This window comes from Neolamprologus multifasciatus, chromosome 20 (genome assembly GCF_963576455.1).
Source record: "Neolamprologus multifasciatus chromosome 20, fNeoMul1.2, whole genome shotgun sequence".
NCBI classification, from domain to species: domain Eukaryota; kingdom Metazoa; phylum Chordata; class Actinopteri; order Cichliformes; family Cichlidae; genus Neolamprologus; species Neolamprologus multifasciatus.
Window position 1 is genome coordinate 18,848,540 of NC_140458.1, and position 24,865 is coordinate 18,873,404.

General features: G+C 42.6%; 1 protein-coding gene and 1 long non-coding RNA gene across 6 annotated transcripts in view; both read right to left on the bottom strand.

Moving 5' to 3' along the window:
- LOC146494797 (voltage-gated potassium channel subunit beta-1-like) overlaps positions 1 to 17,210 on the bottom strand; it is a 137,410-nt gene extending 120,200 nt beyond the window's left edge. For 2 of the 5 annotated variants that reach the window (XR_014871423.1, XR_014871424.1), the window contains exons 1-3: positions 17,048 to 17,206; positions 14,162 to 14,499; positions 8,553 to 8,596 (exon numbers count right to left, since the gene is read on the bottom strand). Coding sequence is in view for 3 of the 5 variants with exons in the window: in XM_085145098.1 (XP_085001224.1) it covers positions 8,553 to 8,596; positions 14,162 to 14,499; positions 17,048 to 17,098 (433 nt within the window). In the remaining 2 variants the exon portion in view is untranslated. Of the gene's footprint in view, positions 1 to 8,552; positions 8,597 to 14,161; positions 14,500 to 17,047 lie in introns of all 5 variants that reach the window. The other 3 variants (XM_085145098.1, XM_085145099.1, XM_085145096.1) reach the window with 3 other exon arrangements.
- The window catches only part of LOC146494798 (uncharacterized), a 142,961-nt gene extending 120,200 nt beyond the window's left edge, over positions 1 to 22,761 (bottom strand). The window contains exon 1 of the long non-coding RNA XR_014871428.1: positions 22,472 to 22,761. This is a non-coding gene — a long non-coding RNA (uncharacterized LOC146494798). The remainder of the gene's footprint in view (positions 1 to 22,471) is intronic.
- Positions 22,762 to 24,865: the final 2,104 nt, after the last annotated feature.

Here is a 24,865-nt window from a genome sequence, read left to right on the forward strand (position 1 = left end):
TCCGGAGCCACAGCAAGGACTAAGAAGTTGCGTTGGAATGAGAGCTGTGCCAAGGGGGCTTTCCAGAGGCCAACGGAGGAGATTGTGCACAACAGACGGGCACCTGAAGGATGAGGGGAGCATGCCACGCTCCATCGACAGCGCAGGGGGAGTTCGAGGATGGCATCATGATTCTGTGAAAAGCACAGGAACCAGAAGCTATGGAGAGGGGTTGCAGAGATGAATGGAAAGTAGAGGAGTTATAAGTACCCCCCTCGCAGGACGAAGGCCTGAAGTGAGGTGATGGGGGTTGGTAGAGGCCATAAAACAAGAGTGCTGACGAGGCCTGCAGCTTTGGAGATAGCTGAAAGCCTCATTGACAAATAACAAACCACCTGGTATGTTTGAATTTCTATTCTACATACATTTGGACTCTGGTTCTATGGACAGTGATGGAAACAAGTGGAAGAGACATTCATGACACCCTGCCGAACTCAAACCACTCTGCACAGAAGATGGGTGATCACCGCAGAGCTGGGATGTTTTTGAAAATGTTACTTTCTTAGTTTAACTATTTAATTAACAATTCATTTGTTTGCTCGTAGGATGCAGTTTGCCATTGGATGAGATCAATGAGGAATGGGATAACTGCTAATACATTTGTTAAACTGTGTACTTTTACAGTAATTTAGGGTGATTGACATATACTGAGTATAAAAATGTTTGCATTGACACTGTCAGACATGAGGTGTTCATAACTGGGTATTTTTCTAGCATAAAGGTCAAAAAGGGGGAAATGTTAGATTTGTATTGCTTATTGTCATTTATGCTTAGAAATATTTAACCATATATGCTTAGAGATGTATAATCGATTGTGTAGTGATAGGATGTGTGATCCTTAATAGTCTGCAAAGGCTTGGTGTGCATTCCAGAGTGTTCTAGCATTCACACCCACATCCTGGGAGCATGGGAAGAGGTCGTACCTTGTCTTATTGTTTTATGGTAGGATAAACGTATCTATATCTGTTTTAGGCTAAGTACCTTTTGTTTAGATGAACTGCTGGACTTCCAGACCAGCAGATTTAGGGAAGTCTTTATGGGATCACACACTGACCACACACACACACACACACACACACACTTACACAACGCACAGGCAAAGTACTCTTTGTGTGTATGTAGACGTCATATGTTAATGAACCTATGTATATTCATGTAACCTCAATAAAAGAGCAGTGTTACGGGGGAGCAGACGAGAGCAACTGGGGTCGAGCGAAGGAACGGCGTTTGTCCAGTTCTCTCCCGTGCACAAGAAACATAAAGAACTTTGCTTACTCATGTCTTGTGTCCTGTGTAATTAAATTATCTTGAACATTCCAGGGAATAGGTTTAAGCTACAAACCTATCATTAATGTCAATACAGAGCATGAGGGAAACAAACTCTTCAAACCAAGGAGGCTCATCATGAGAGATAAATTGGTCTTTTATTTAAAACCCCATTAGCACATATTCAGGCCAGCATGTCTCAGCTGCCTCTGTCTTAAAGTCAGGGAACAGTTGATGTGTGGCTGATTTTATAGTTGCAAAACCAGCCTCACAGCAACTGCCCTGGTGGAGATTTAATAGTCACTATGTGGAACTGTCTTCAAAACGTGAACAAATTAAGGCACGCCGCAATAGGTCAAAATATATAGTAAGACTCAGGCCGCGCTAGCACTAAGCAGTTACACTAGGATGAATGTCACAAACTACCGAACACATCTTGTCTTGTGTGTCGCTGATTCCTTGGCATTATTTGTCTAAATACTGCAACACTTGCTTGTGTGAGCCCGACAAAGCACCCCGTGTGACTTAATGGCTGCAAGTATTGGATCTGCTGGGTCCATGCCTGGCCAGGTTGTACTGTCATGAGCAAAGTGAGGATGGGCCCAAAGGCAGACACAAAACACAGACTTTTCAAAGTCCTTAAACTAATTTATTTGACAGCAAAGAAAGGCAGACAAAATAAATCCGCTCCTTGATTGTTATATGAGCAAGGTACACTCTCTGTTTGTTAACAAGAATCGCAAACCCCCTGGTCTGAACCAGTGTGGAAGTCTTCAGGATAAGTTTTCATCAGGAGTATCCTGGTGCGTCCATGATTAAGTGAAGCACATCAAGCTACACTCCTTATATTCCCTTTGACTCCATGCTAGAATTGTTAGCTCATCTATCTTGTTTGCTAGTGACAGAACGTTCCCCAATATAATAGACGGGAGACACAGCTTATACCTCCTTCTCTCTTTAGGCCGCCACTGTCTCACTGTCTCCCTCTTCTGTCCTCCGCCCCTGCATCCACAGTATGTTTTCTCCAGATTTCAGCTTTTATGTTTGTGGGTCTGGCTGACAAACTGACCGGCATCAGGACGATCAGCTGATTCATAGAGTAAACAATATGCGCGGTGTCTAGATGCTGTGTTGCGGTCCCATGCCTCAATCAAAGTAACAGTTCCGCAGCAACAAAGCATGGATCCAAACCATACCACATGTAGTGCAATGGTTTTTGCATGCATGGTTGCCAGGACACTAGTGTTTATTGATGACATGACACAGAACAGAAGCAGCTGAATGAATTCGGAGGTGTTCAGAGACACACTATCTCATCAAATCCAGCAAAATACACTCAAATTGATTGACTGTATTTTGGTGTGTCATAATACAGATGACCCAAAGCATACAGCCAAAGCAAGAAGTTTAATAAAGCAAAGAAGTTTAATATTCTTGAATGGCCAAGTCAGTCACTTGATCTTAGCCCAATTGAGCATGCAATTCATTTTTTGAAGACTAAACTTCGGACAGAAAACAAACAGCAACTAAAAGCTGCTGCAGTAAAGGCTTGGCAGAGCACCAAACCTAAGTGATCCCCACCTATTCCAATTGCCTCGCATGCTAAGATAGTACCCTGTATAAACATTATAGATTCCCGTATTAGGAGCTTGCAATTCTTCATCGTTGACAGTTACTAACATATCAGTAAAAACTTTCCCAAAGATACTTCTCATATTAACCTCCTAGGACCTGGCGTCCACATATGTGGACATCACATTTTGGGTTATTTAGACCAAAATACTAAATTTTGCTCTACAAGGGCCTGATATCCACTTACAAGGACATTATACTGCTACTGTTCTATGAAAATTGTAAACAGATATCCTCATATGTGGCTCTCATTTTTCTTAGAAACAAAAACTAGGTAAAAATAATAATCTGGTAATTCTTTATTTTTACATTCATCGGGTCCCAATAAGCCCAAATATCAAAGTGTGGTGGACCACTAGAGGGCTCCACTCACACCCAGTGTGGAGGAAGTGTGTTGCTGTGTTTTGTGGCGCGATGTGTTCAGTTGATGTTGGAGAGGAATAAAGAAGGAGTGAGAACTGAGAGCTCTGTGTCGTCCATGCTTATCTCCACATTGGTGACCCCTGACTCGAGCATGCTACGGGCCGAAGATAACACAGACTCCGCTATGAATGCATCAGCGGCCGCCAGTCCTCCACCTCCTGTTGCAGCTATGTTTGCTGTGGCGCTGAAACTGCCGGACCTTTGGCTCCACGATCCCCCGTCATGGTTTGTGCACGTGGAGGCTCAGTTCGACCTTCGCAGCATCTCGGCTGACGACACGAAGTATCACCATGTGGTGGCCTCGCTCGACCCGCTGGCCACCCATCGTGCAATGACTCTCCTCTGCCCTTTAAGAGCTGCTTCTTCGGCGCTATGCCCTCTCCGACGCTGAACGAGCCGAAAAGCTCCTCAAACTGTCAGGCTTGGGTGGCGGTACTGCTCTCGAGCTGATGGAGAACATGCTGTCGTTGCTCATGCCGGATGACGGGGGATTCCTCTTCGCCCCCCTCTTCCTCCGCCTACTACCAGCTGCCGTGAGAGCTGTCCTCGCCAACTCCCCGCTTCTGCCTGCGCAGGATTATCGCTCCCTGGCTGAAAAAGCGGATCGCATTCTCCTGGCTAGCCGCACTTTTGACATTCACGCCCTGGCTACGGACCCGCCGGCGGCACCTTCCACGCCTCCACCTGCCTCCCCCTGCCTCCCTCGCAGCATCCGCCCCTTTGCTGATGGCAGGGGTTGCTACACGCCAGCACAGCGGAAAGAGCATCTGTTTCTACCATCAGCATTTTGGCGCCAGAGCGCATCGCTGCCTGCCGCCTTGCTGTCACAGTCTGGCAGAGGCAGACTATAGGGAGTGGAGAGGTTGGACCCAAGTGCGTACACGCAAAATAACAAGACTTAATATTAACTGAAAACTAAAGCAAAGACAAAACTAAATCATAACCTAAACTGGGTGAGCTAAACATAACAAAACCCTGGAACATGAACATATACATAGACATAGAGACCTGGCATGGAGACAAGGTAGGATAGCAGACGCTTGGACCAGGCATGAATGAACACACACAGACTAAAAGCACACAGCAGGTGATCAGGGGAAGTGGAAACACATGGGGAAAAACAGCAGACACAAATAAACATAATGACATGCAATAGAAGAGTAAAACTAAACACAATGAACACAGGAACACGTGACCTCTTCAAAATAAAACAGGAAACACAATGAGACAGACATGACAATATGAACTTGACAACAAATGACATGCAGACATGAAACGGGAGACTTAATACAGGGGTAGAAAACACAAAGGGAAACTAACAAACAAAGAACTATAATGACAACCTAGGCATGATAGAATGAACTTAGAAAACCTAAAGGACTTAAACATAACAAACTAAAACCAAAACGCTGATCGTGACACTTGCGCTTTCACGGTGCACGGTAGCAGCCGCGACCGCTGGCAATACAGAAAGGCTGCTCTTCATAGAGGACTCGCGCTCCGGGAGATGTTTTCTCGTGGACTCCGGCTCCCAGAAGAGCCTCCTTTCCCCCTACCGCTGCCGAAAGGCTAGCAGCAAACTGTGGGCCGCAGCTCATTGCAGCTAATGGCTCTCCCATCACAACGTTTGGGGAAAGGTTGGTGACTGTTTGTTTTCATGGCCGGGATTTCCAGTAGAACTTTGTTGTTGCCTCTAGCTCTGTACCTATTTTAGGTGCTGGCTTTCTGTGTGCTCATGAACTGCTTGACGATGTTGCTATCAGACGTTTAATTGATGCTCTCTCGTTTTCTTCGCTACCCTGTTTTACTCGGGCCGCCGAGCCCCTGATTCGGGCTAATGTAGTGACCTCCTGGGTTGCTTTTCAGCGTTTGCTTTTAGAGTTTCCATCGCTGTCTGTCCCTAATTTCTCTAGCACGGTAACGAAGCACACGGTTGAGGCGCCGCCTCGACCCTGCGAAACTGTCCGTCGCTCGGGAAGAGTTTGCAGCCATGGAGCGTGCCATGGCAATGTACAGCGTTCGAACAGTGCATGGGCCTCTCCGCTTCACATGGTGCCCAAATCGGACGGTCGGTGGTGGCCATGTGGAGATTTCCGGCGTTTAAATAATGCCACGGAGAATGACCGTTACCCCATCCCCCACATTCAGGATTTTTTGGCCAATCTCGCCGGAACCTCGATTTTTTCTAAAATTGACTTGGTGCGGGGGTATCACCAGGTTTTGCGCATGCCATTTGGCCTCAAAGGTGCCGCCCAGACCTTTCAGCGGCTGATGGACTCCGTTTTGTGCGGGCTGCCGTTCGTTTTTGTTTACCTGGACGATATATTGATGGCCAGCTGCTCAGCGGCCATTTCATAGTTTACCACAAACATTCAGCATGTGGCTGGTAAGTCCGATCCAGTCGCTGACTGTCTCTCACGCGTGTTGGTTTCTCCGGTGTATGTCGGCGTCGACTACGCTGCCATGTCCGCTGAACAACGTGCTGACCCGGACATCCTTGTCCTTCAGTCAACGAAAACGGGCCTCGTGCTGGAGGACACCTCCGTGTGGGACGGCGGTCCGCACCTGCTTTGCCTCCGGGGGGCAACCGGGCCCCCGCCCGGTGGTTCCCCTTTCATGGCGTTGTCGTGTGTTTGACTCGGTGCACGCCCTCTCTCATCCCAGCGTCCGGCCTCTGTGTTGCCTTTTTATCCTCCAAGCCACTCATTTCCTGTTCCTGGTCCTGTGTACCACTGCCTGCCTGACACTTTTGTTCCGAGGTCGTTGGACTCTGCTCGTTTCGTTTTCGTCAGGCACGATGCCCATATGACTCCGCTGTGTCCACCATATGACGGGCCACACAGTGTTCTTAAACTGGGCGAAAAACATTTCTTTTTGGACTTTGGCAGTCAGCAGGAGGTTGTCTCTGTTGACAGACTTAAGCCTGCACATGTTATGCAAGATGATCAGGTTGTCCCGGCCCAAGCCCCTCGCCGCAGCCACCCATCTACCACCAGGCTGATGGATTCTGTTCTTTCCCCCAGGAGCGCCCCACAATCAACGGAGTCTGGGTTATCTGCAGCTTTTTCTAGCCGCCAATGCCAGCCTCGCCGCCGGGCTGGGTTTCCCTCTGTCAGTTCTCCACCCCCCCGATTCAGCCGTTCCGGCTGTTTGCTTAACCCCGGGTCCTGGACTAGCTCTGCTGGGTGTTCGGGGGGGGGGGGGGGGGCATGTCTGGTGGACCACTAGGGGGCTCCACTCACACCCAATGTGGAGGAAGTGTGTTGCTGTGTTTTGTGGCGCGATGTGTTCAGTTGATGTTGGAGAGGAATAAGGAAGGAGTGAGAACTGAGAGCTCCGTTTCATCCATGCTTACGAGCATGCAAAAGAGAAATTTAAAATGCATGCTGTGGAAGAGTTCGGGTCTTAGGAGGTTAAAGTAAAAATTAAGGACAGACTAGTCACTAACAGAAAGCCAGTAAGCAGACCTCAGAGACCCTCTTCCTCTTGGATTCAATAAACCTATCCTGTGGCAATCCACCAATATCTCTGTCATTCCCAGAAAATTAAAACTTGCTCTCCTAAATGTCAGATTTTTAGCAAAAAATACTTTTATCACTGATATCACTGCCAACAGTAAACTGAATTTTACTGCTTCTTACTGAAACCTGGCTTTATGACACTGGAAATATAGAGCTGATCGAAGCATCACCCACAAATTACACTTTTGAACATTGCATCCATAAAAACAAGAGGGGCAATGTGATTTATAACAACAAATTTTTTTATTGTAAAACTTTGCTACTTGAAAATTATCTGAGTTTTAAATATTTAGTTATGTAGATTAAATAATTCTATTTCGTCGATTTATTCTAAAACGTCAGTTTCTCCTGCTGTATTACTGCTTACTATATATCATCCTCCCAGACTGAGACACGGCTTCCTGGAAGAAATTAGTGAGCTATTTTTCTCTTTTCATAAATATTTTATTCATCTGTCAAAAACAAATACAAATTGATTTGTCAATAAGCATCATATCAATGACAGCAAAGCTGAATTCATTCATCAGTGAGTTTTCAAAGTGTACACTACTGTAATTATGTGATGAAATGATGGACACGTTCTGTAGTACCATTTATTAAATGATTGACCACATTGCCTCTGTCAAAACTATTAATGAATGTGGTTCATCAAAAGCATCCTAGAGAAACCGTGTAAAGGTAAACGTGGTAAACAGACACTGCTGGAGATCCTAGAGAATGATGCAATAATAATAATCATCATCATCATAAATTAATAAAAAAAAAAAGAAATAATGCACTTTACTTCTACAACAATGGAATCAAATCAGCCAGACAATCCTACATCTCCCAATTGATCAATAAAATCCAGTCTATTCCATTTTTTTGTCTTCATCCACTGATAAACTGTTTAATGCCTCCAAAAACATACCAACTGAATTTCTTTCAACAAATAGGTGTGATGAATTGGTGTCTTGTGTAATATCTTAGCCTCTCATAGTAATCTATCTAGCACTCCCTCACATAATGATCTAATTACTGCCACAGGCTCAATGCTCACATTCTAACCTGTAAATCCTAAAGAAGCAGTCCTTCATCAAGTCTTATACCTCTTTACTCGACCCCATTCCCATCTGTATTTCACTGTTTTAAAAATAATTTCAACAGCTCAACAATTCGCAATTTTAGTTCTGCACAAATGAAAAATTCAATCAGTTGTGTCTCTAAGGTCAGTCCTCGGTCCATTACATTACACAGTATTACTTATCACTTTCCTCTGATGATAAAAAAATCCATCCACAAATTAATAAGCTGCACTAATGACATCAACTGCTGAATGTCTCAACACTTCTTAAAAGTAAATAGATACAAGATAGAGATGAGACAAAACTTCTACAGTACTTGTTGTTGATCCAAAAAGTCCAAGAAAGAAAATCTGTTCACATCAATAAGGTTACCAGAGCTGCTAAAATGTGCTAGCATTACTATCTTTACAGCCATAGTTTATAAACTGAAAATGGACATACTGAACCGTCATAATTAACATGGTAAAAGATTTATTTTAAAATGATTCACATTTTTTATGACTTATCACACAGTATCAAGGGAGTACCGGGTATTTTGTCATTTTAAAGAAAACTGAATACAGAATACACCTTAAATTTGTATATGTTCCATATATACCAGACTTACCTAATCCAAGGCAGGATACTCTGAGCCCTGATTTACCCAGATTTCTGTTAACAAAGAATAAATAATAAGCAGTAGGAATAGATTTATTTAACATAAAAACTGTAACAAAATACATACATGAACACTTTGGAACTCAAGATTCAAGATAGATTCTTTATTTGTCACATGCATAGTTATACAAGTACAACACAGTGAAATGTATCCTGACACACTCCTCGACTGTGCAAAAGGGGAGAGAAGAACATTATATACATTAAGTGAATATATACATGGGGGGCACTATGTGCAGTAAGTGGCATTGAGTGCAGCAAGTGGGTGAATTATGTACATTAAGTAAGTAGCATTTTATGCTGTAAGTATTGTGCACAGTAGTAGCATTGTATGCAGCAAGTAGGTGAATTCTGTACATTAAATGAATTAAATAAAATAGACAATCTGAACTTTTTAAATTAAAAATATGAAATGTACATTGTGCCTGTGGGTGTCTAGAAGAGAGTCTCAGTGCTGTCTCAGTCACTTATGGATGCTGTACGAGGGTGTGTCTGTGTGTGTGTGATAGAAGCTCAAGCTCCTCTTGAGCTTCTATCTCAAGCTTCTAACTTGAGCTTCCTATCTCTTGAACTCTTTTAATTACAGAAAATGTCTGTTAAATTTCCATTATTTTAAAGTGTTATTTTAAAAGCTCCCAAAGAAGCAAAAATACTGAGAATACAGAAAAGGCGGCATCTGTTACCTTAGAACAGGGTATGAAGCTGTCCAGTTGGATACTGTCTGAGCTGTGCCAATATGCGCTCTCACAGTTTCACTCATGTTAAATGAGCAACTTATTCTTTTGAAAGCATGAGAGTGGTGATCACTGACCAAGTGCATGAGAAAAAAAATGTATATTTTATGTATATAAAAAAAGTTTGGTAACATTTCCTATTACAGCTCAGTAATAAAGTGGCAATAGTACACAACACACACAAAATACACAAGAATGTCATAATCTGGTAGTTTCTAAATTATTACCACTCAATTACCTGGTAGTTTCTGTGTAATAAGTGGGAAACAGAGCTGCAAAATGCAAAACAACCGGTTTCTATTTAATAACATATTAATATTTATTGAAGCAAACCTAAAAAGTGTGCATTATTACCTATAAAAAACCTGTGGTAGTTTCTCTTTAATCAGCATAATTGGAAACAGTAGTGATGGGTCGGTCGCGAACGAAATGGCTCTTAGAGCCGGGTCTTTGACGTGAACGACGCGAGCCGGCTCCTTATCGCGAGCCGCTTTTTTTTTTTTTTCTTTCTCTCACCCTCTCGCTCTCTCGCACTTTTTTTCCGCTTCACTCAGCATGCGAGCCTTGTGCTTTACGCTGGGCAGAGGGGGGAGGGGCGGTAGTTACACTCAGTAGCACAGGAACAGAGCAGGAGGGAGAGAGAGAGAAAGAGAGCCAGGGACAACAACGTCACATTAGAAAGGTAATCATCCACAACTATTTTCAGTTGCAGATGATAAAGGATTCAGAAAGTTTATTCATGCAGGTCCATATGAGAGAGAATATGCATGTTCTTTTTGTTTTCTTTCTCTCTCTTTCCCTCCCGCTCTGTTCCTGTGCTACTGCCAGTGTAACTACCGCCCCTCCCCCTCTTCCCAGCACAAAACACAAGGCTCGCGTGCAGAGTGAAGCGGAAAAAAAGTGCGAGAGAGGATGAGAGAAGGAAAAAGATAAAAACCCATGGCTCGCGATAAGGAGCAAGAAATACACAGCTGGACACTGTGATACTTATTCTTTCATGACATAAGACGGCTGTGTGATATGTGATATGTAAACTACTTTATCTCTGTGGAATGTAATAGCTAAGCTGTATGCCTGGGTAATGCTAGCAAGCTGTTGCAACTGCGCTTGTCTCCATATAAGACGCACCAATCCGGTTGGGTTTACAGTTCCTGATAAACTTGTAGTTTTGTGTCCATGACAAATGTTTTGTATAACGTGTCTGTAAAGTGTTCCGAGCCAGCCTAAAGTCATGTGGAAACTTGCTGTTTCAATGTTAGAATCTAACTAGCCTGAAAAATACATATAAAGCAAAAGAGCTACGGCCAACAAAAATGCTGGCAAGGACAAGAAGTGCAGTAATGTTGAAGGTAAAGTTTCCTTTCTATGATAAGACACTACGATGATGATGTGAATTATTTTATTTATCAGTTTTAAGGGGAAAGAGGGGCATTTGTCATTTGTTTCATTCATTTCAAGCTTTTGTTGTTTTATGCCAGTAGTGTGGCTTAATATTGAAATGCACTGGTGGAAAACGAGCTATTTGAGGGAATGAGCAGTTATGGTGAAATTGAGTTACAAAAAGAGTGGAGAACATATGCTTGTGTTGTATGAATAAATTCTGGCAAGACTGACCAGGCAAATGGCAGCATGTCTCCTGTGTTCACTTTCTCTCTTGTTTTACAGGATTGTATTCTGGCTGACGCCCACCATAGCGGGGCCTGTAACACTTGCTAGCATCTGGCACAATGCTATTATGTGCTGGATTGTCTCAGAGGCATCTTTACACAGCCTGCACTTGGGCTCTTGTCTGGTGCTGTAGACCCCATTCCCAATGGATCTTGTTTTGCCATGATTAGCGCCTCTGTGCTGCTGAGGTCAGCTGCCATCTTCCTAGTGGATTCATGGATGTTTGTTGTCTCAGTCTGGACCGTGGTACTGACACTGACTAGTCCTGGTCTCCTTTCTTCCACTTAGCGTACAGTCTCAAGGTGGTGGACTTGGGGTGAAACCCTCCATGCATGGTCAGGAGCTTCCTTGTCTTGATGTCAGTGGCTTCCATCTCCTCACCAGCTTATTATCCCAACAGGGTACCTGGTCACAGGCAGGGCGTAGGTGTTGATAGCCCGGATCTCTTTCGTTTCATTCAGCTTACTCCTCAGGACTTGTCTAACTATGTGCCAGTACTCGGTGGCTGCAGCTTTCCTAGCGGCCTCTTAATGGTTCCCGTCTGCCTGTGTGATTCCCAGATACTTGTAACTGTCCTCAGTATATGCAATGTTGCTTCTAGTAGTTCGATCTCCTCAGTTCTGAATACCTTCCCTCTCTCGTTACCATCTGACTACACTTCTCCAGTACGAATGACATTCCAATGTCATTGCTGTAGATCTTCATGGTGTGGATCAGTGAATCAATGTCTCATTTACTCTTGGCATACAGCTTGATGTCATCCATGTACAGGAGTTTGCTGACAATTGGTCCATTCCGTATGTCTGTGAATGTTCTCAGTCATCCAAGTCATAGTAGTCTAAGGAGCTTGGAAAGAAAAGTGTCTGGACTTGTTTAAGTTGCTTGAAGACATTTCACCTCTCATCTGAGAAGCTTCTTCAGTTCTAGGGTCAAATGGTGGAGAGTCCCAGGTGAGCTCATTGTAAAACCTAGCCCATGATGCCTTAATGCCCACTCACATCCTGGGCCATCTGACCTCAGGAAATCACATGATAGGGTGCCACTAGGTTTGACAATGAGCTTACCTGAAACCTTGGCTGATTGTGACCTACACCCATTTTCACACCTTGGCTCATGTGATTAGGTAGAGGATCATTAGGGGGTCCATTGTCCCTCTTGGTGGGTTACTCCCACAGTGCTTAAATCTGGGACTCTCCACCATTTGACCTTAGAACTGAAGAAGCTTCTCGGATGAGAGGTGAATCGTCTTCAAGCAACTTAAACAAGTCCAGACGCTTTTCTTTCCAAGCTCCTTAGGTCCATTCCATAGTTGGTATTTGTAGCCTGTTTTGTTAAGGATCTTACTGAGGGGGTTCAGGCCTATGCAGAACAACAGTGGAAATAGAGCATCTCCTTAGTAGATCCCTCGCTTGATGCTATCTTGTGATATTGGGTTGAACTTAGCCTCCAGTGTTCTACACCACATCCCCATCGAGTTCCTGATTAAGGCTCTTAAGGTTCTATTGATCTTGTACAGATTGAGGCATTCCAGGATCCAGGTGTGGGGCATCAAGTCATAGGGCTTCTTGTAGTCTCAGGTGTAGCTGGTGTTTGCTTCACTGGTATTCCTGCAAATTCCTTTCTGTGCTCCGCTCATGTATTTGGCCATGTGCCTGTTAATCTTAGCTGCTATGATGCCTGACAGGAGCTTCCATGTGGTACTGAGGCAGGTTATTGGCCGGTAGTTAGATGGGACTAGTCTTTCTGGGAATCCTTGAGGATCAGGACTGTCCGGCTTTTAGTTAGCCATTCTTGCTGTCTCTCATTGACTAACAGTGGGTTAATTTGTCCTGCCAGATGCTCATGGATTATAGTCAGCTTCTTCAGCCAGTAGGCATGAATCATGTTGGGGCCTGGTGCTGACCAACTCATGCTATGAGACCCTCTCTTGGATATCTGCCACTGTGATGGTTACTGGACCCTGTTCGGGGAGGTTGCTGTTGTCTGCTCTTAGGTCCTCTAGCCACTGAGCATTGCCATTGTGGATTGGGTCCTTCTCCCATATGTTGTTCCAGTATTGCTCAGTATCCAGCCTTGGTGGTGCTGTTCTCATGTTGTCAGCTTATTTAATTAATTTCAATTCAATTTTAATTGTACAGCACCAAATCATAACAACAGTTGCCTAAAGGCGCTTTTATGGTAAGGTAGACCCTACAATAATGCATGCAGAGAAAAAAAAAAGACAATTAAATGACCCCCTGTCAGCAAGCACATTGGCGAGAGTGGGAAGGAAAAACTCCCTTTTAACAGGAAGAAACCTCCGACAGAACCAGGCTCAGGGAGAGGCAGCCATCTGCCGTGACCGGTTGGGGTGAGAGAAGGAAGACAGGATAAAAGACATGCTGTGGAAGAGAGCCATCCAAGTACACCTTGGATGGTTCTGTGGAGAACAGCTGGTTTATTCTCCTGCCTTTTCTTTTTCAGGCATACCGCTTCAAGCGGCTAGCCAAGTTGTGAGTCTTTGTTTGGCATATAAAACATAAACACAAAACACACTTTAGTGAGTGAAAATTTTGGAACATATAATGAAAATTATATAGTAATGATATTAGAAAGGAACTTGTGAAATCCTCTATTATGATGCAGGTACTATATGTTCTCGTATACAAAGTTTTTATTAGAAAAGGTTGATCCCCTAATGGGAAGTGGACAGCATCAGGTCAGAGAGTGTTGAGTGTGCACTTATTTTTTAGACAGTGGATGGTTAACAACTTTAATATACATACATGTGAATACATGTTGCTATATAAACATACAAGGAGTTCCATATGTAAGCGCCTTGAGGCAACTGTTGTTGTGATTTAGCACTATATAAATAAAACTGAATTGAAATGAATTGGTATTTATCTTCTGTTTATATAGACAACATCTGGCGTCTCTATTTTCTTATTTTTCTCAACTTGATTAGGTATATCAATTTACCAACAGCAAGAATAGGCCAAATAATATTGCAACATATGTGTACTTGTATGTAAAGTATACCTGCTCACCAAAACAGTTTACAATAATTGAATAATGTTAAACAACCTTTACAATAATAAGTTTATTGTCTACCTTTATAGTGGTAGTATAAGAAACTAACAGTATCTCTTCTAAATTATCTGTAAGTGTATCTTACCTGTAAATCATGCCAGTGGTGTAAGACACACTGTCCCTAAGTGAAATGTGGTTCATCCTAAGGAAGTCCTCAAGATTTTTGAGCTGAGCGGCTGCACGAACTTCTCTCAGGCGCTGATAATCTGCTACGTGGTGACTGCGCTGTTGCTTTTCTTCCTGCTCCATTGCTTGCTCTGACAACAAACAGCTTAGGCCACTGTGCACACTCTCACTCATTGATGACAGGGAAAGTATCTTGCCAGACACTCCACTTCCACTGCTGATGCTACCGCTTCGATAAATTCCATTACTGTCTCGACCTCCAGGTGCCACCCCTCCACTGGTCCCAGGTTTGGGCATCTAGAAGTAAGAGGACAACTTTTTTAAAAATTAAACAAGAGCCCGAAAACCCTGTATTAAGTACATCATCATACATTTAGTAAACTGTAGCACACCCACATGCATATAAGTTTGTAATACAATCACAGCCTTTTTTTCTTGGTATCTACTATGCTGCTTTCAATATTCAAGTGCTAAAACTGAATAATTCATGGGTAGGGATGGGTACCGGTGTCCGGTGCCATGATGGCACCGGTTCTGACATAAACGGTAGTAACCAGACCGAAAAGCAGCGCACATTTCGGTGCTTTATTTCGGTGCTTTTTTTTTTCCTGAGCTGTGATACACTTTAGATTCTAGCCAATCATTTTACGTTTCCGAGGATAGTAGGCGGGGCCAGGTACGTAAGTTCTTTTAGAGCAGAGCTACAGATTAAAAATGCCCAAGGCGAAGCAGTCAAAAGTCTGGCTGTACTTCACAGCAAAATATGCAAACTCAGCAGCCTGCAACAAGTGCTTTAAGCTGATACTGTGACACTGTCAAAGGAGGTAACACCTCGAATCCGATGAAACACCTGGCGACGCATAGCGCTTTTTTTTTAAAGCCGAGAAATGCGCCGTATTTGATAGCTTGCTGCGAGACCTCACACCGAGCACATCTACTGCGGGTGTGGTGCCTGTTATCGGACCCGGAGCCCTGCTAGTGTAGCAGAAATGATGATGGCAGCAGCAGCCGTTCTTCTCTGCGTGAGTAGCTTCATGTTGTTCATGTGTAATTTACGTTGAGTAGGCTAACCACGTTATTACATTAATGCATGTAAGGTGAACTAGCAAACACTGTCATAGTTACATGCGGCTGTCTTCTTGTTTGATGGCAGATACTCCCTTCACCCTGGCCAAAAAGGCTAAAATGACCAAAGAAAAAGTGGAAAACAGCTAAACATGAGAGGTTTTTGGACAAAGTTTATGTTTTTTCCATTGTTTAAGCACTGCTTCCAGCCAAGAGTGATACCATATATGCCCCATAGCTGCAGAAAAGGCTAACATTGTTATCTTTTTACAAAAAAAACAGCTAAACATGAGAGGTTTTTGGACCAATTTTGTGTTCTCCATTCTTTAAGCACCGGTTTGAGCACCGTTTAAGCACCGGCACCGTTTCAAAAGTACCGGTTTGGCACCGGTATCGGATAAAACCTAAACGATACCCATCCCTATTCATGGGTGAGTGGGGATAAAGGTCTGCTGTGTGTTGGATTTGAAAAAAAAAAGCCAGTTTTTCTCAGTCAGTTTCATGCAGTGTTTCAAGTGTTGAAATATGGTGTTCAGAATGTGTGTATTGACTGTTGAGGTCAATAAATTTACATTTCTATTTTATTTATATAGCACCAAATCACAACAAAAGGCATTTCAAGGCACTAATAACTGCCATTTTCCCAGAAAAATTCTCATATTATAAATGACTGGGGAAATTTACTATGTTTTGTAGCCAGACATATTTGTGGTTTCACTGGAATGGCACCACACAAATAGACATTTGTGATCCATCGCTGAACAAAATTTAACCTACTGTAAGCTTGTTTTCTTCCGTTTAGGTGTTAGCACTCTTTTTGCTTTTGCTTTTCTGTATCCAAACCCTGTTTCATTCAGCCCATTTCTTTTAGTTCCATCACAAACACTGTCTACAGTTTTCCCCAATTATATTTCATTTATATTGCTGTGCAGTTTCTACTTTCAATTCGTCTTGCTTTCAATTTTCTGTCCAGTTTCACTCCTTCTTCAAAGTCTCTTCAGGTATCCTGTCACTCCACTCAAGCTGGCTTCAAGCTAAAGCACTGGAGGGTTTTGTGACTGGCCTCCTTGCTGGCCCCCACAGCACTTCATAACCACCACTGGGCTCCCAGTTGCCCCCCTCAACTAGTTATCCTTTTTAATTAAAATTATGTTTCTGAGATTTTGTAAAGTTTTGCATTCTATTTTTATTTATATTTACACAGCACCCCACTCCCCAAATTGGGATTGCAGCTAAGATAATCATGTTGTTTTGTAAATGTGAAACCAAAAAACACAAAGACAAACTGACAACAAACTGTTCGGCATATTCCTTGTGCTGCTGAGACTCCAGAGTGACCACGCCAAAAGAAGACACTATTCAAAAAAGATGTAACTCATAAATGAGGAGTGTTTTATCATGATATATTTCCAAGCTCTAGAAATCAAATTTTACTCAAAGAGAGGGTATCAAGCTTGCAACTGTTAACTTCATGAACCCACACAAAGTAAAATTTAGCTGTACAATACTTGAGTACAACTCAATCCAACCTTTACAATATACATACCATACAAATAAAAGAAACAGTATCATCTTTGCCCTCTCAATTTTTTAAAAACCTCTGACCTACATCAGAAAATCCTCAGTCACTCAATAATTTAAAAGCCTCTCTCCTCATGGTAATGATGATGGAACATGTAGAGGCTATTGTATTTTATTGTAGAGGCTACATAATGCAACATCATGGAGCGTCAGTTTTTTTTCTCCCTCTCATTATCAGTATATCCAAAACAATACTTACCCGAGATGTTGGTGTTCGGCTGATATAGGGATTCTGGACTACGCTGCTCATGGTAGAGATTGTGATTAGCAGATATAGCAGTATTTTGTAGTCAGCCTAATGCTAGCAGTTTCTGGACTGCTTTAAAAGTAGTTACTGAACAAGTTAATATGGCTTATCTACTCCCTCCTACTTGGTCACGTGGCACACAGAGCCCTATAACCAAGCCTGTCTGCACTGCAGTGGGCAAAAAATAATCTCACAAGTAAATTATTTAATAGCACTGAAACAAGCATCTACACTAAAAGCTTGTGATTGCCTAACAGGAAAGCATACTAAGGCCCTGCAATTTTGCTTGTCTCTACAGTAATGTGTCTGTTTTTTTTTTATTATTATTATTATTTTCAAACTAACAATAGGTTCAGGTTGCTATTCACCTTTGTGCACGTTTTTAAAAAACAATTGGTTGCATAGCTATGGGTTTTGTAATTTAATTGTCTGTCAGCTCAGCTCATATTATATTTATAAAAGCATGTGAATGAGAATATTTAAAGAAGGGTAACACAAGTATTAAAATTAGAAACTTAAAAACCTAAAGATTTAGCTGCTATTTAGGAATACAATTATACTTCTACTTCTGAGAATAGAATAGAATAGAATAGAATAGAATAGAAATATATTCTTTACTTTAGTGTGAATCTAGATGCTCCATCTGCCTGGAACTTTGCTGCCTGAACATGTGAATTTCCCCAATGAGGGACAATAAAGGATAACATAAAGAACAAGAAATAAGACACTGTAATAATATAAGGAACAACAGTGCGCTGTAGTTGTTCAGTTGTAGTTGTTTGTTAAAACAAATTTTAATATTAGACAAAGTTAACAGAATGTGTGATGGCATGTCTGAGCACTTTTATGTGTTGTGTTTGGATTCAATAACAGAGACAATTTTTCTTTTAAATGTGATTTTATTGTTGTCAAGGAGACGCAGGGCTCGACAAAAGAAAGGATGAGAGGTAAGTGTGTTAGCCTAACTGTTAGCCTAAAAATCCATCATCAGTATTATATGAATCATGATAAAACATGCCTACCATGTTTTGGGTTCCTGCATCTGGCCGTCGGGTTATTCTCTCCCCAGAAACATTTCCCTTGTGTTTTTTCCTATTTCTGTTTTCCTTTTTCCTATTTCCATTGTCGTTTTTCCTATTTCCGTTGTGTTCTTAAGTTGCAGTCCGTTTGGCCTCTCAGGACCACCGTATCTAACAGTATTAACAATCCAGTTTCCTTGAAGGCTTCCTCAAAATCCAAACAGAATCCAATCATCTCTCAAATAAACACAAAAGTCATCTCACCACCCCATGTTGTGAAATCCCCAAGTAAATCTGGGCACAAAGACAGGCAGACACAACAACAAGATTGGGAGACAGGCTGAACTAACTGTTTCTCTAACAACAACCCAGTAAGAACTGACTGCTGCTTATTTTATATTCAGGAGGGAGTAGAAAGTTATGTTAACTTGTTTAGAAGCGGCCCTATGAGGTCATCACCAGCAGCTGTGTGATTAATGGGAGGTGTGTCGGTACTAGGACGGGGCTATTGTGGCTCAAGAGTTGGGAGTTCGCCTTGTAATCGGAAGGTTGCCGGTTCGGGCCCCGGCTTGGACAGTCTCTGTTGTTGTGTCCATGGGCGAGACACTTCACCCGTTGCCTACTGGTGGTGGTCAGAGGGCCCGGTGGCAGCCTCACCTCTGTCAGTGCACCCCAGGGTGGCTGTGGCTACAATGTAGCTTGCCATCACCAGTGTATGAATGTGTGTGTGAATGGGTGGATGACTGGTTGTGTAAAGCGCTTGGGGTCCTTAGGGACTAGTAAAAGCACTATACAAATACAGGCCATTTACCATTTTACTTAAACTGCAGGAATGTCTGAAACACATAAAGACCTGGATGGCCTCTAATTTTTGCTTCTTAATTCAGATAAAACTGGGGTTATTGTACTCGGCCCAGAAAATCTTAGAAATATGGTATCTAACTAGATTCTTACTCTAGTTGCCATTACCTTGGCCTCCAGTAACACTGTGAGGAACCTTTGAGTCATTTTTGACCATGATATGTCCTTCAACGCACATATTAAATAAATATGTAGGACTGCTTTCTTCCATTTGCACAACAACTCTAAAATTAGAAATATCCTGTCTCAGAGTGATGCTGAAAAAGTGGTTCCTGCATTTATTACTTCTTGGCTGGACTACTGTAATTCATTATCATCAGGATGTCCTAAAAAAACTCCCTTAACTGAAGGATTTCTTCAGTTAATCCAAAATGCTGCAGCAAGAGTACTGACAGGGACTAGAAACACAGAGCAGATTTCTCCTATATTGGCTTCCCTTCATTCGCTGGTCGAGAACTAGTGAGTGTCTGTAACACTGTCTAGGATGAGACAACGAACATCCGCAAGTACATCAGGAAGATGGCCACAAATAACCTCTTGCTCAGTGAATACCTCAGGCAGCAGAAACCCAAGAAAGAGGAGCAAGAGGTGGGACAATCATGGAAGGACAAGCCCCTGTACAGTATGTACCACACGGCAAATAGAGGAAGTGGCTGAAATCCAGAAATCCTTCGAGTAGCTGGACAAAGGTGGACTAAAAGACAGCACAGACAATTATGGCAGCACAGGAACAAGCCCTGAGTACAAGATCCATAGAAGCTGGGGTCTACCATACCAGGCAAGATACCATGTGCAGGCTGTGTAAAGATGCCCCTGAGACAATCCAGCACATAACAGGAGGGTGGAAGATGCTAGCTGGCAGGGCATACATGGAACTCCATAACCAAGTGATTGCCATAGTATACAGGAACATCTGTGTCGAGTATGGCCTGGAAGTGTCAGATGCCCCCTCCAGGTCCGTGGGAGTACCTGGAGGGGGTTTCCTTCTGTGGCTGCTGAGCCATCCCTTTGGGGCGGGGACTTAAGTGCTTCAACTGAGCCTCAGCTGCGAGCAATCAGCGGGAGACCTACTTCAGCTGACTCAACCGGCTCCTCCTCGCCAGTTTGTTCTACTCTTCTCAGTGGTAAATGATGTTTCCCTTCGTGGTTTTCCTTGTGTGATTTGTCTCTTGGAGTAATTCCTGTCTTCCCTTCATTCAGCGGAGTTTCAACCCTGGCTTCACATTACTGGGACAGTCCCTGTCTCCCAGCCTGCTCGCCCGCCTGCCCTCTAACCTCCACGCTTCAGCTTGAGACCCTCCAGACGCTTTCCACGGACCTCTCTCCCCTCCCCTCAGTGATACTAACCTGGACTGGCACAAATATTCCCTCGGCTCTCTGACCTCTTCCTCGTTCCTGCAACTAGCCTTTTTGGGGCCCCCTCATCACTTTAGGCCACCTTTTCAAATAAATATCACTGTAAGCATTCCTCGCCCGTGTTTGTCTGCATTTTTGGGTCCACTTTCCTGGGCGAACAGGAAGTCCAGTGGTCAAAATGGGGGCCGTACCCTTGGGTGGTCAAGAATGACTGAGCTATGTTCCTGTGGGACTTACAGATATAGATGGACACAATGCTTGTACACTGGGTACAGTGGGTGCAGTGACCCCCAAGCTAGGCGAGTGGCTCCAGCAGATCACAGGAACAATATCCCAGATATCTGTCCAGAAGAGCAGGGTCCTAGGAACAGCAAAGACACTGCGCAGGACTCTCAGGCTCCCAGACCTCTGGTAGAGGACCCCCACTTGAATGATAAAGACCGCCTAAGGTCAGCTGAATTCAACGCTGGATATGGTTTCCCATCTACTGAAGAATCAAGAGGCTTTTTTTTGCTGCTTCAGACAAACAAAGCTCAAGCTAGCAACTTTAATGCCAGCAGAGCTGGTAAAGCTCCAAAAGCTGGTGACTGTCCTCGAGGAATGCAGGTAACTAAAACTAAATAATTAGAACTTATTGTTACTGTTTCTTCAAAAATCTCTATAGCCAATAGATATTGTGTAGATTAATAATAACTTTGTGACTGAGCTTCTTGGAGATGAGACATATGTCTCAAGTTCAGTGGTTTTAACTGCTATCTGCCACCTTCATCACAGCATGGAGGTCTCTGATGATGACTCAAACTACATGGTGAAATCTAAGACTGCTTTCACATAGGACCTATCCCAACGTGTAGCTACACTCAACCATCAGTGGCTCAAGATAGCTACTGTGCTTGACCCATGCTCTAAGGATTTAAAGTGTCTTGCAAGGGGAGAGCGAGAAGAGCCTCCTCCTCTCTTCATTGTCTTCAGACTCTGATTCAGATAAGGAAGCCCTGTGTACCAGGGCCCTGAGTTTGTACAGAGCAGAATCCACCATCAGCGAGACAGACTGCCCGTTGCAGTGGTGGTCCAGTAGAGCAGGGACCCACCCACAGCTATTTGCAAGTATTTGATTCGTCCTGCCACTTCTGTCCCATGTGAGAGACTGATTAATCAAGATTAATTAATTACAAAGGCTCTAATTAATTAGATAAATTTTTTTAATCGAGTCCCACCCATAACACATACACACACACACACACACACTACTGGTCAAAGTTTTAGAACACACCAATTTTTCAATTCTTTTTTAAACTGAAAATAATGCTTAATGTTTCATTGAATGCTGAAATGAAAACATAGTACAAATAAGTGATTGGAGTGAAAAAAGAAATCATGGACTCAATTTGTAAACGACTCATTAAAGTAGCCACATTTGGCAGATTTATATCTGCTGGACACACCCGTGGCATCCTTTATACAATACAAAAAAATATTCTCCAGAAAGTTACTCCAACATCCGTAGCAGAAGTTCCCATAAATGTGGACCTTGTAGGTTGCTTTGGTTTCACTTTTCTATCCAGTTCATCCCAAACCAGCTCGATGGGGTTTAAGTCTGGAGACTGTGCTGGACACTCCATGTTTTCAAACTCTCCGTCTTGTTCTTTTTTCCTGAGGTAGTTCTGGGATAGTTTGGACTTATGTTTTGGGTCATTATCCTGCGTATACCAGAGGGTATTGCACGGTGTTGGAGAATACTGTGGTAGCCATTTTGGTTCAGGGTGCATCTCGCTCTGAACACATCACCGACCCTGGATCCAGCAAAACAGCCCTTCCTCCTCCATGTTTGACAGTCAACGCCTCACACTATGGAACCATCCTTTCACCTACTCGACAGCATACAAAGATCCTGCGTGATGAACCAAAGATTTAAAATTTTGATTCATCTGTCCATAATACCTTCTTCCAGTCTTCAGTAGTCCAGTGGTGGTGTTTCATGGCACAGACAAGCCTCTTTGTCTTATTCTGACGTCTGGATTTCTTGCTGCATCCCGTCCTGTCAAACCTGCAGCTCTTCACAGTTGAAACTGAGACTTTCTTACTACGACCACTATTAAGCTGTGCTTGAAGCTGTTGTACCATGAGACGCCTATCACACAAGCTGCTAACTCTCAGAAACTTGTCCTCTGATTCAGTTGTGTCTTTGGGTCTGCAGACCTCTTCCTGACAAAGTTTGTTTCTGAGTGCCTTTGGATGGTGAAGGAAACTGTACTCACTGACACATTGATTTTCCTCTTATGGGACAATTAAAGGATTATTCTATTCTATTCTATTCTATTCTTTGCAATTTCTCTGTAGGAAAGATCTACATTTTTAACTGTTATTATGGTCTGTCTCTCTTCCATTGCTAATTGCCTTTTCCCCACCATTTATTTAGCAACACACTATTTTCTGCTGTACAGTACTGTTCAACTGATGCTCACGAGGGTATGGTACCACAGTGTGTTTCAACACCGCTTTCTTTGCAGAGGGAGGGGGTTGTAAGTAATCAAGAAAAGTAGTAACACCTGTAGGAATTTGTAGCATCAGCTTTCAAGCCTTGATCAACCTCCACTGCTGTAGAACAGTTTAAATTGTTAACCCATTTTGTGTTCCCTGGAAAAGGCCTTTTGGTATAATTCTGAAATGTACATTATTTTTCAGTTTTGGGTAACTTTCTGGTAATGGCGGCATCGTGAGGAGAACCGTGTTTTGCGTGCTCAGTTATTTTTTTTGTTAAATACTCTCTGTAAATCCAAAAAAGAACTTACGTTTTGACACAGTTCGCTTGGTGAACATATGAGAATGCTGAGATGCCTAAAAAACTGAACAAGGACAAACAAAAAACTATGACTGAGGCACAAGACGAAAGCGGGGTGGAGGAAGGGCAGATGGACGCCGTGTATGAACACGAACAAGAAAAGCAACCCATAAACCCAGAAATGCCTTCTACCTTGGACCTTCTGAATGCTATTCAATTGTTCAAGCAAGAGTTTCATACTGAAATGGGTGGTATTATGTCAGTAATTGGAGCTGTTCAAGCTGATATACAAAAATGTGGAGGGCGAACTGACGAGGCTGAAAAAAGAATCTCCAATGCGGAGGATGAAATCACCTTACTAAAGAATTATTTGGAATGCCTTGAAAGACAGTCCTTCTGACTAAAAAGGTGGAGGACTTGGAAGGAAGAAGTCGCCGTAATAACATCCGAATCCTCGGCATCCCTGAAAAAGAAGAAGATACAGATGCACGTACTTTCATGGAGTAGTTTTTAGCGGACATTTTGAAAATCCCCCCTCCTGTCCTTGAGAGAGCGCACCGGATAATCACAAGTCAAAGCCCTATTGCAAACCGATCGAGAACTTTTAGAATTAAGTGCTTAAGTTACAGAGACCGTGAAAGCATTATGAAAGCCACTAGGACGACAAAAGAACTGACGTACAAGGACAACAAGATAAGCTTCCTGCCGGACCTGCCTGCAGAGACGTATAGACAGCAGCGTCAGTACAATGGTGTGTGGAAGAAGCTGCGAGAGTTCGGACTGTCGAAACATCGGATCATCTATCCAGCGAGGCTGCTTTTGATCAATGAGGAACGTACGCATGTATTCGATACACCAGCGGACGTGGACGCCTACATTAAGAGCCTCAAACAAGTACAAGATGTTTGATAAGGTATATGATGGTAGATTACTAATTCTGTTCTAACTGTATTCATGAACCATACTCGACAGAACAATTTATTTTATTGCTAAAGGGTTGTTATACAATGCTGGGTTAGACATTGTTTGTTTTGTTCTCTTAATAAGATTCACTAGTAATTTCACTTATTGTGTCAAATGTGTCAGAGTAAGTATTTGACAAGGTGGATTTATTTCTATTATTATTATTATTATTATTATTATTATTATTATTATTATTGTTGTTGTTGTTGTTGTTATTATTATTAGTGTGAATGCTTGTAAAAGCATTCACAGTATTGTTGTTGTAATCTTTATTTTTCTATTTTATTATTATATATTCCGTACGTTTTTTGTACTCCTACTCCTTCAAAACCGTTCAACTTAGAAAAACCATTCAAACACCGTTAGATTCCTCTTCTTTTGGACATGACTGCTTCTATTTTTCTCATTTTTAACATTTATATTTTTAATTTTATTCAACTTTATTCAACAAAAACTTCCCATGTATTTCAATGGGAGAGTCTTCAAATTTTCATTCAACTTACTCATTTTTAAACTCTTACTACTTCCAAATACAGTGGGGCAAAAAAGTATTTAGTCAGCCACCGATTGTGCAAGTTCCCCCACTTAAAATTATGACAGAGGTCAGTAATTTGCACCAGAGGTACACTTCAACTGTGAGAGACAGAATGTGAAAAAAAAATCCATGAATTCACATGGTAGGATTTGTAAAGAATTTATTCGTAAATCAGGGTGGAAAATAAGTATTTGGTCACCTCAAACAAGGAAAATCCCTGGCTCTCACAGACCTGTAACGTCTTCTGTAAGAAG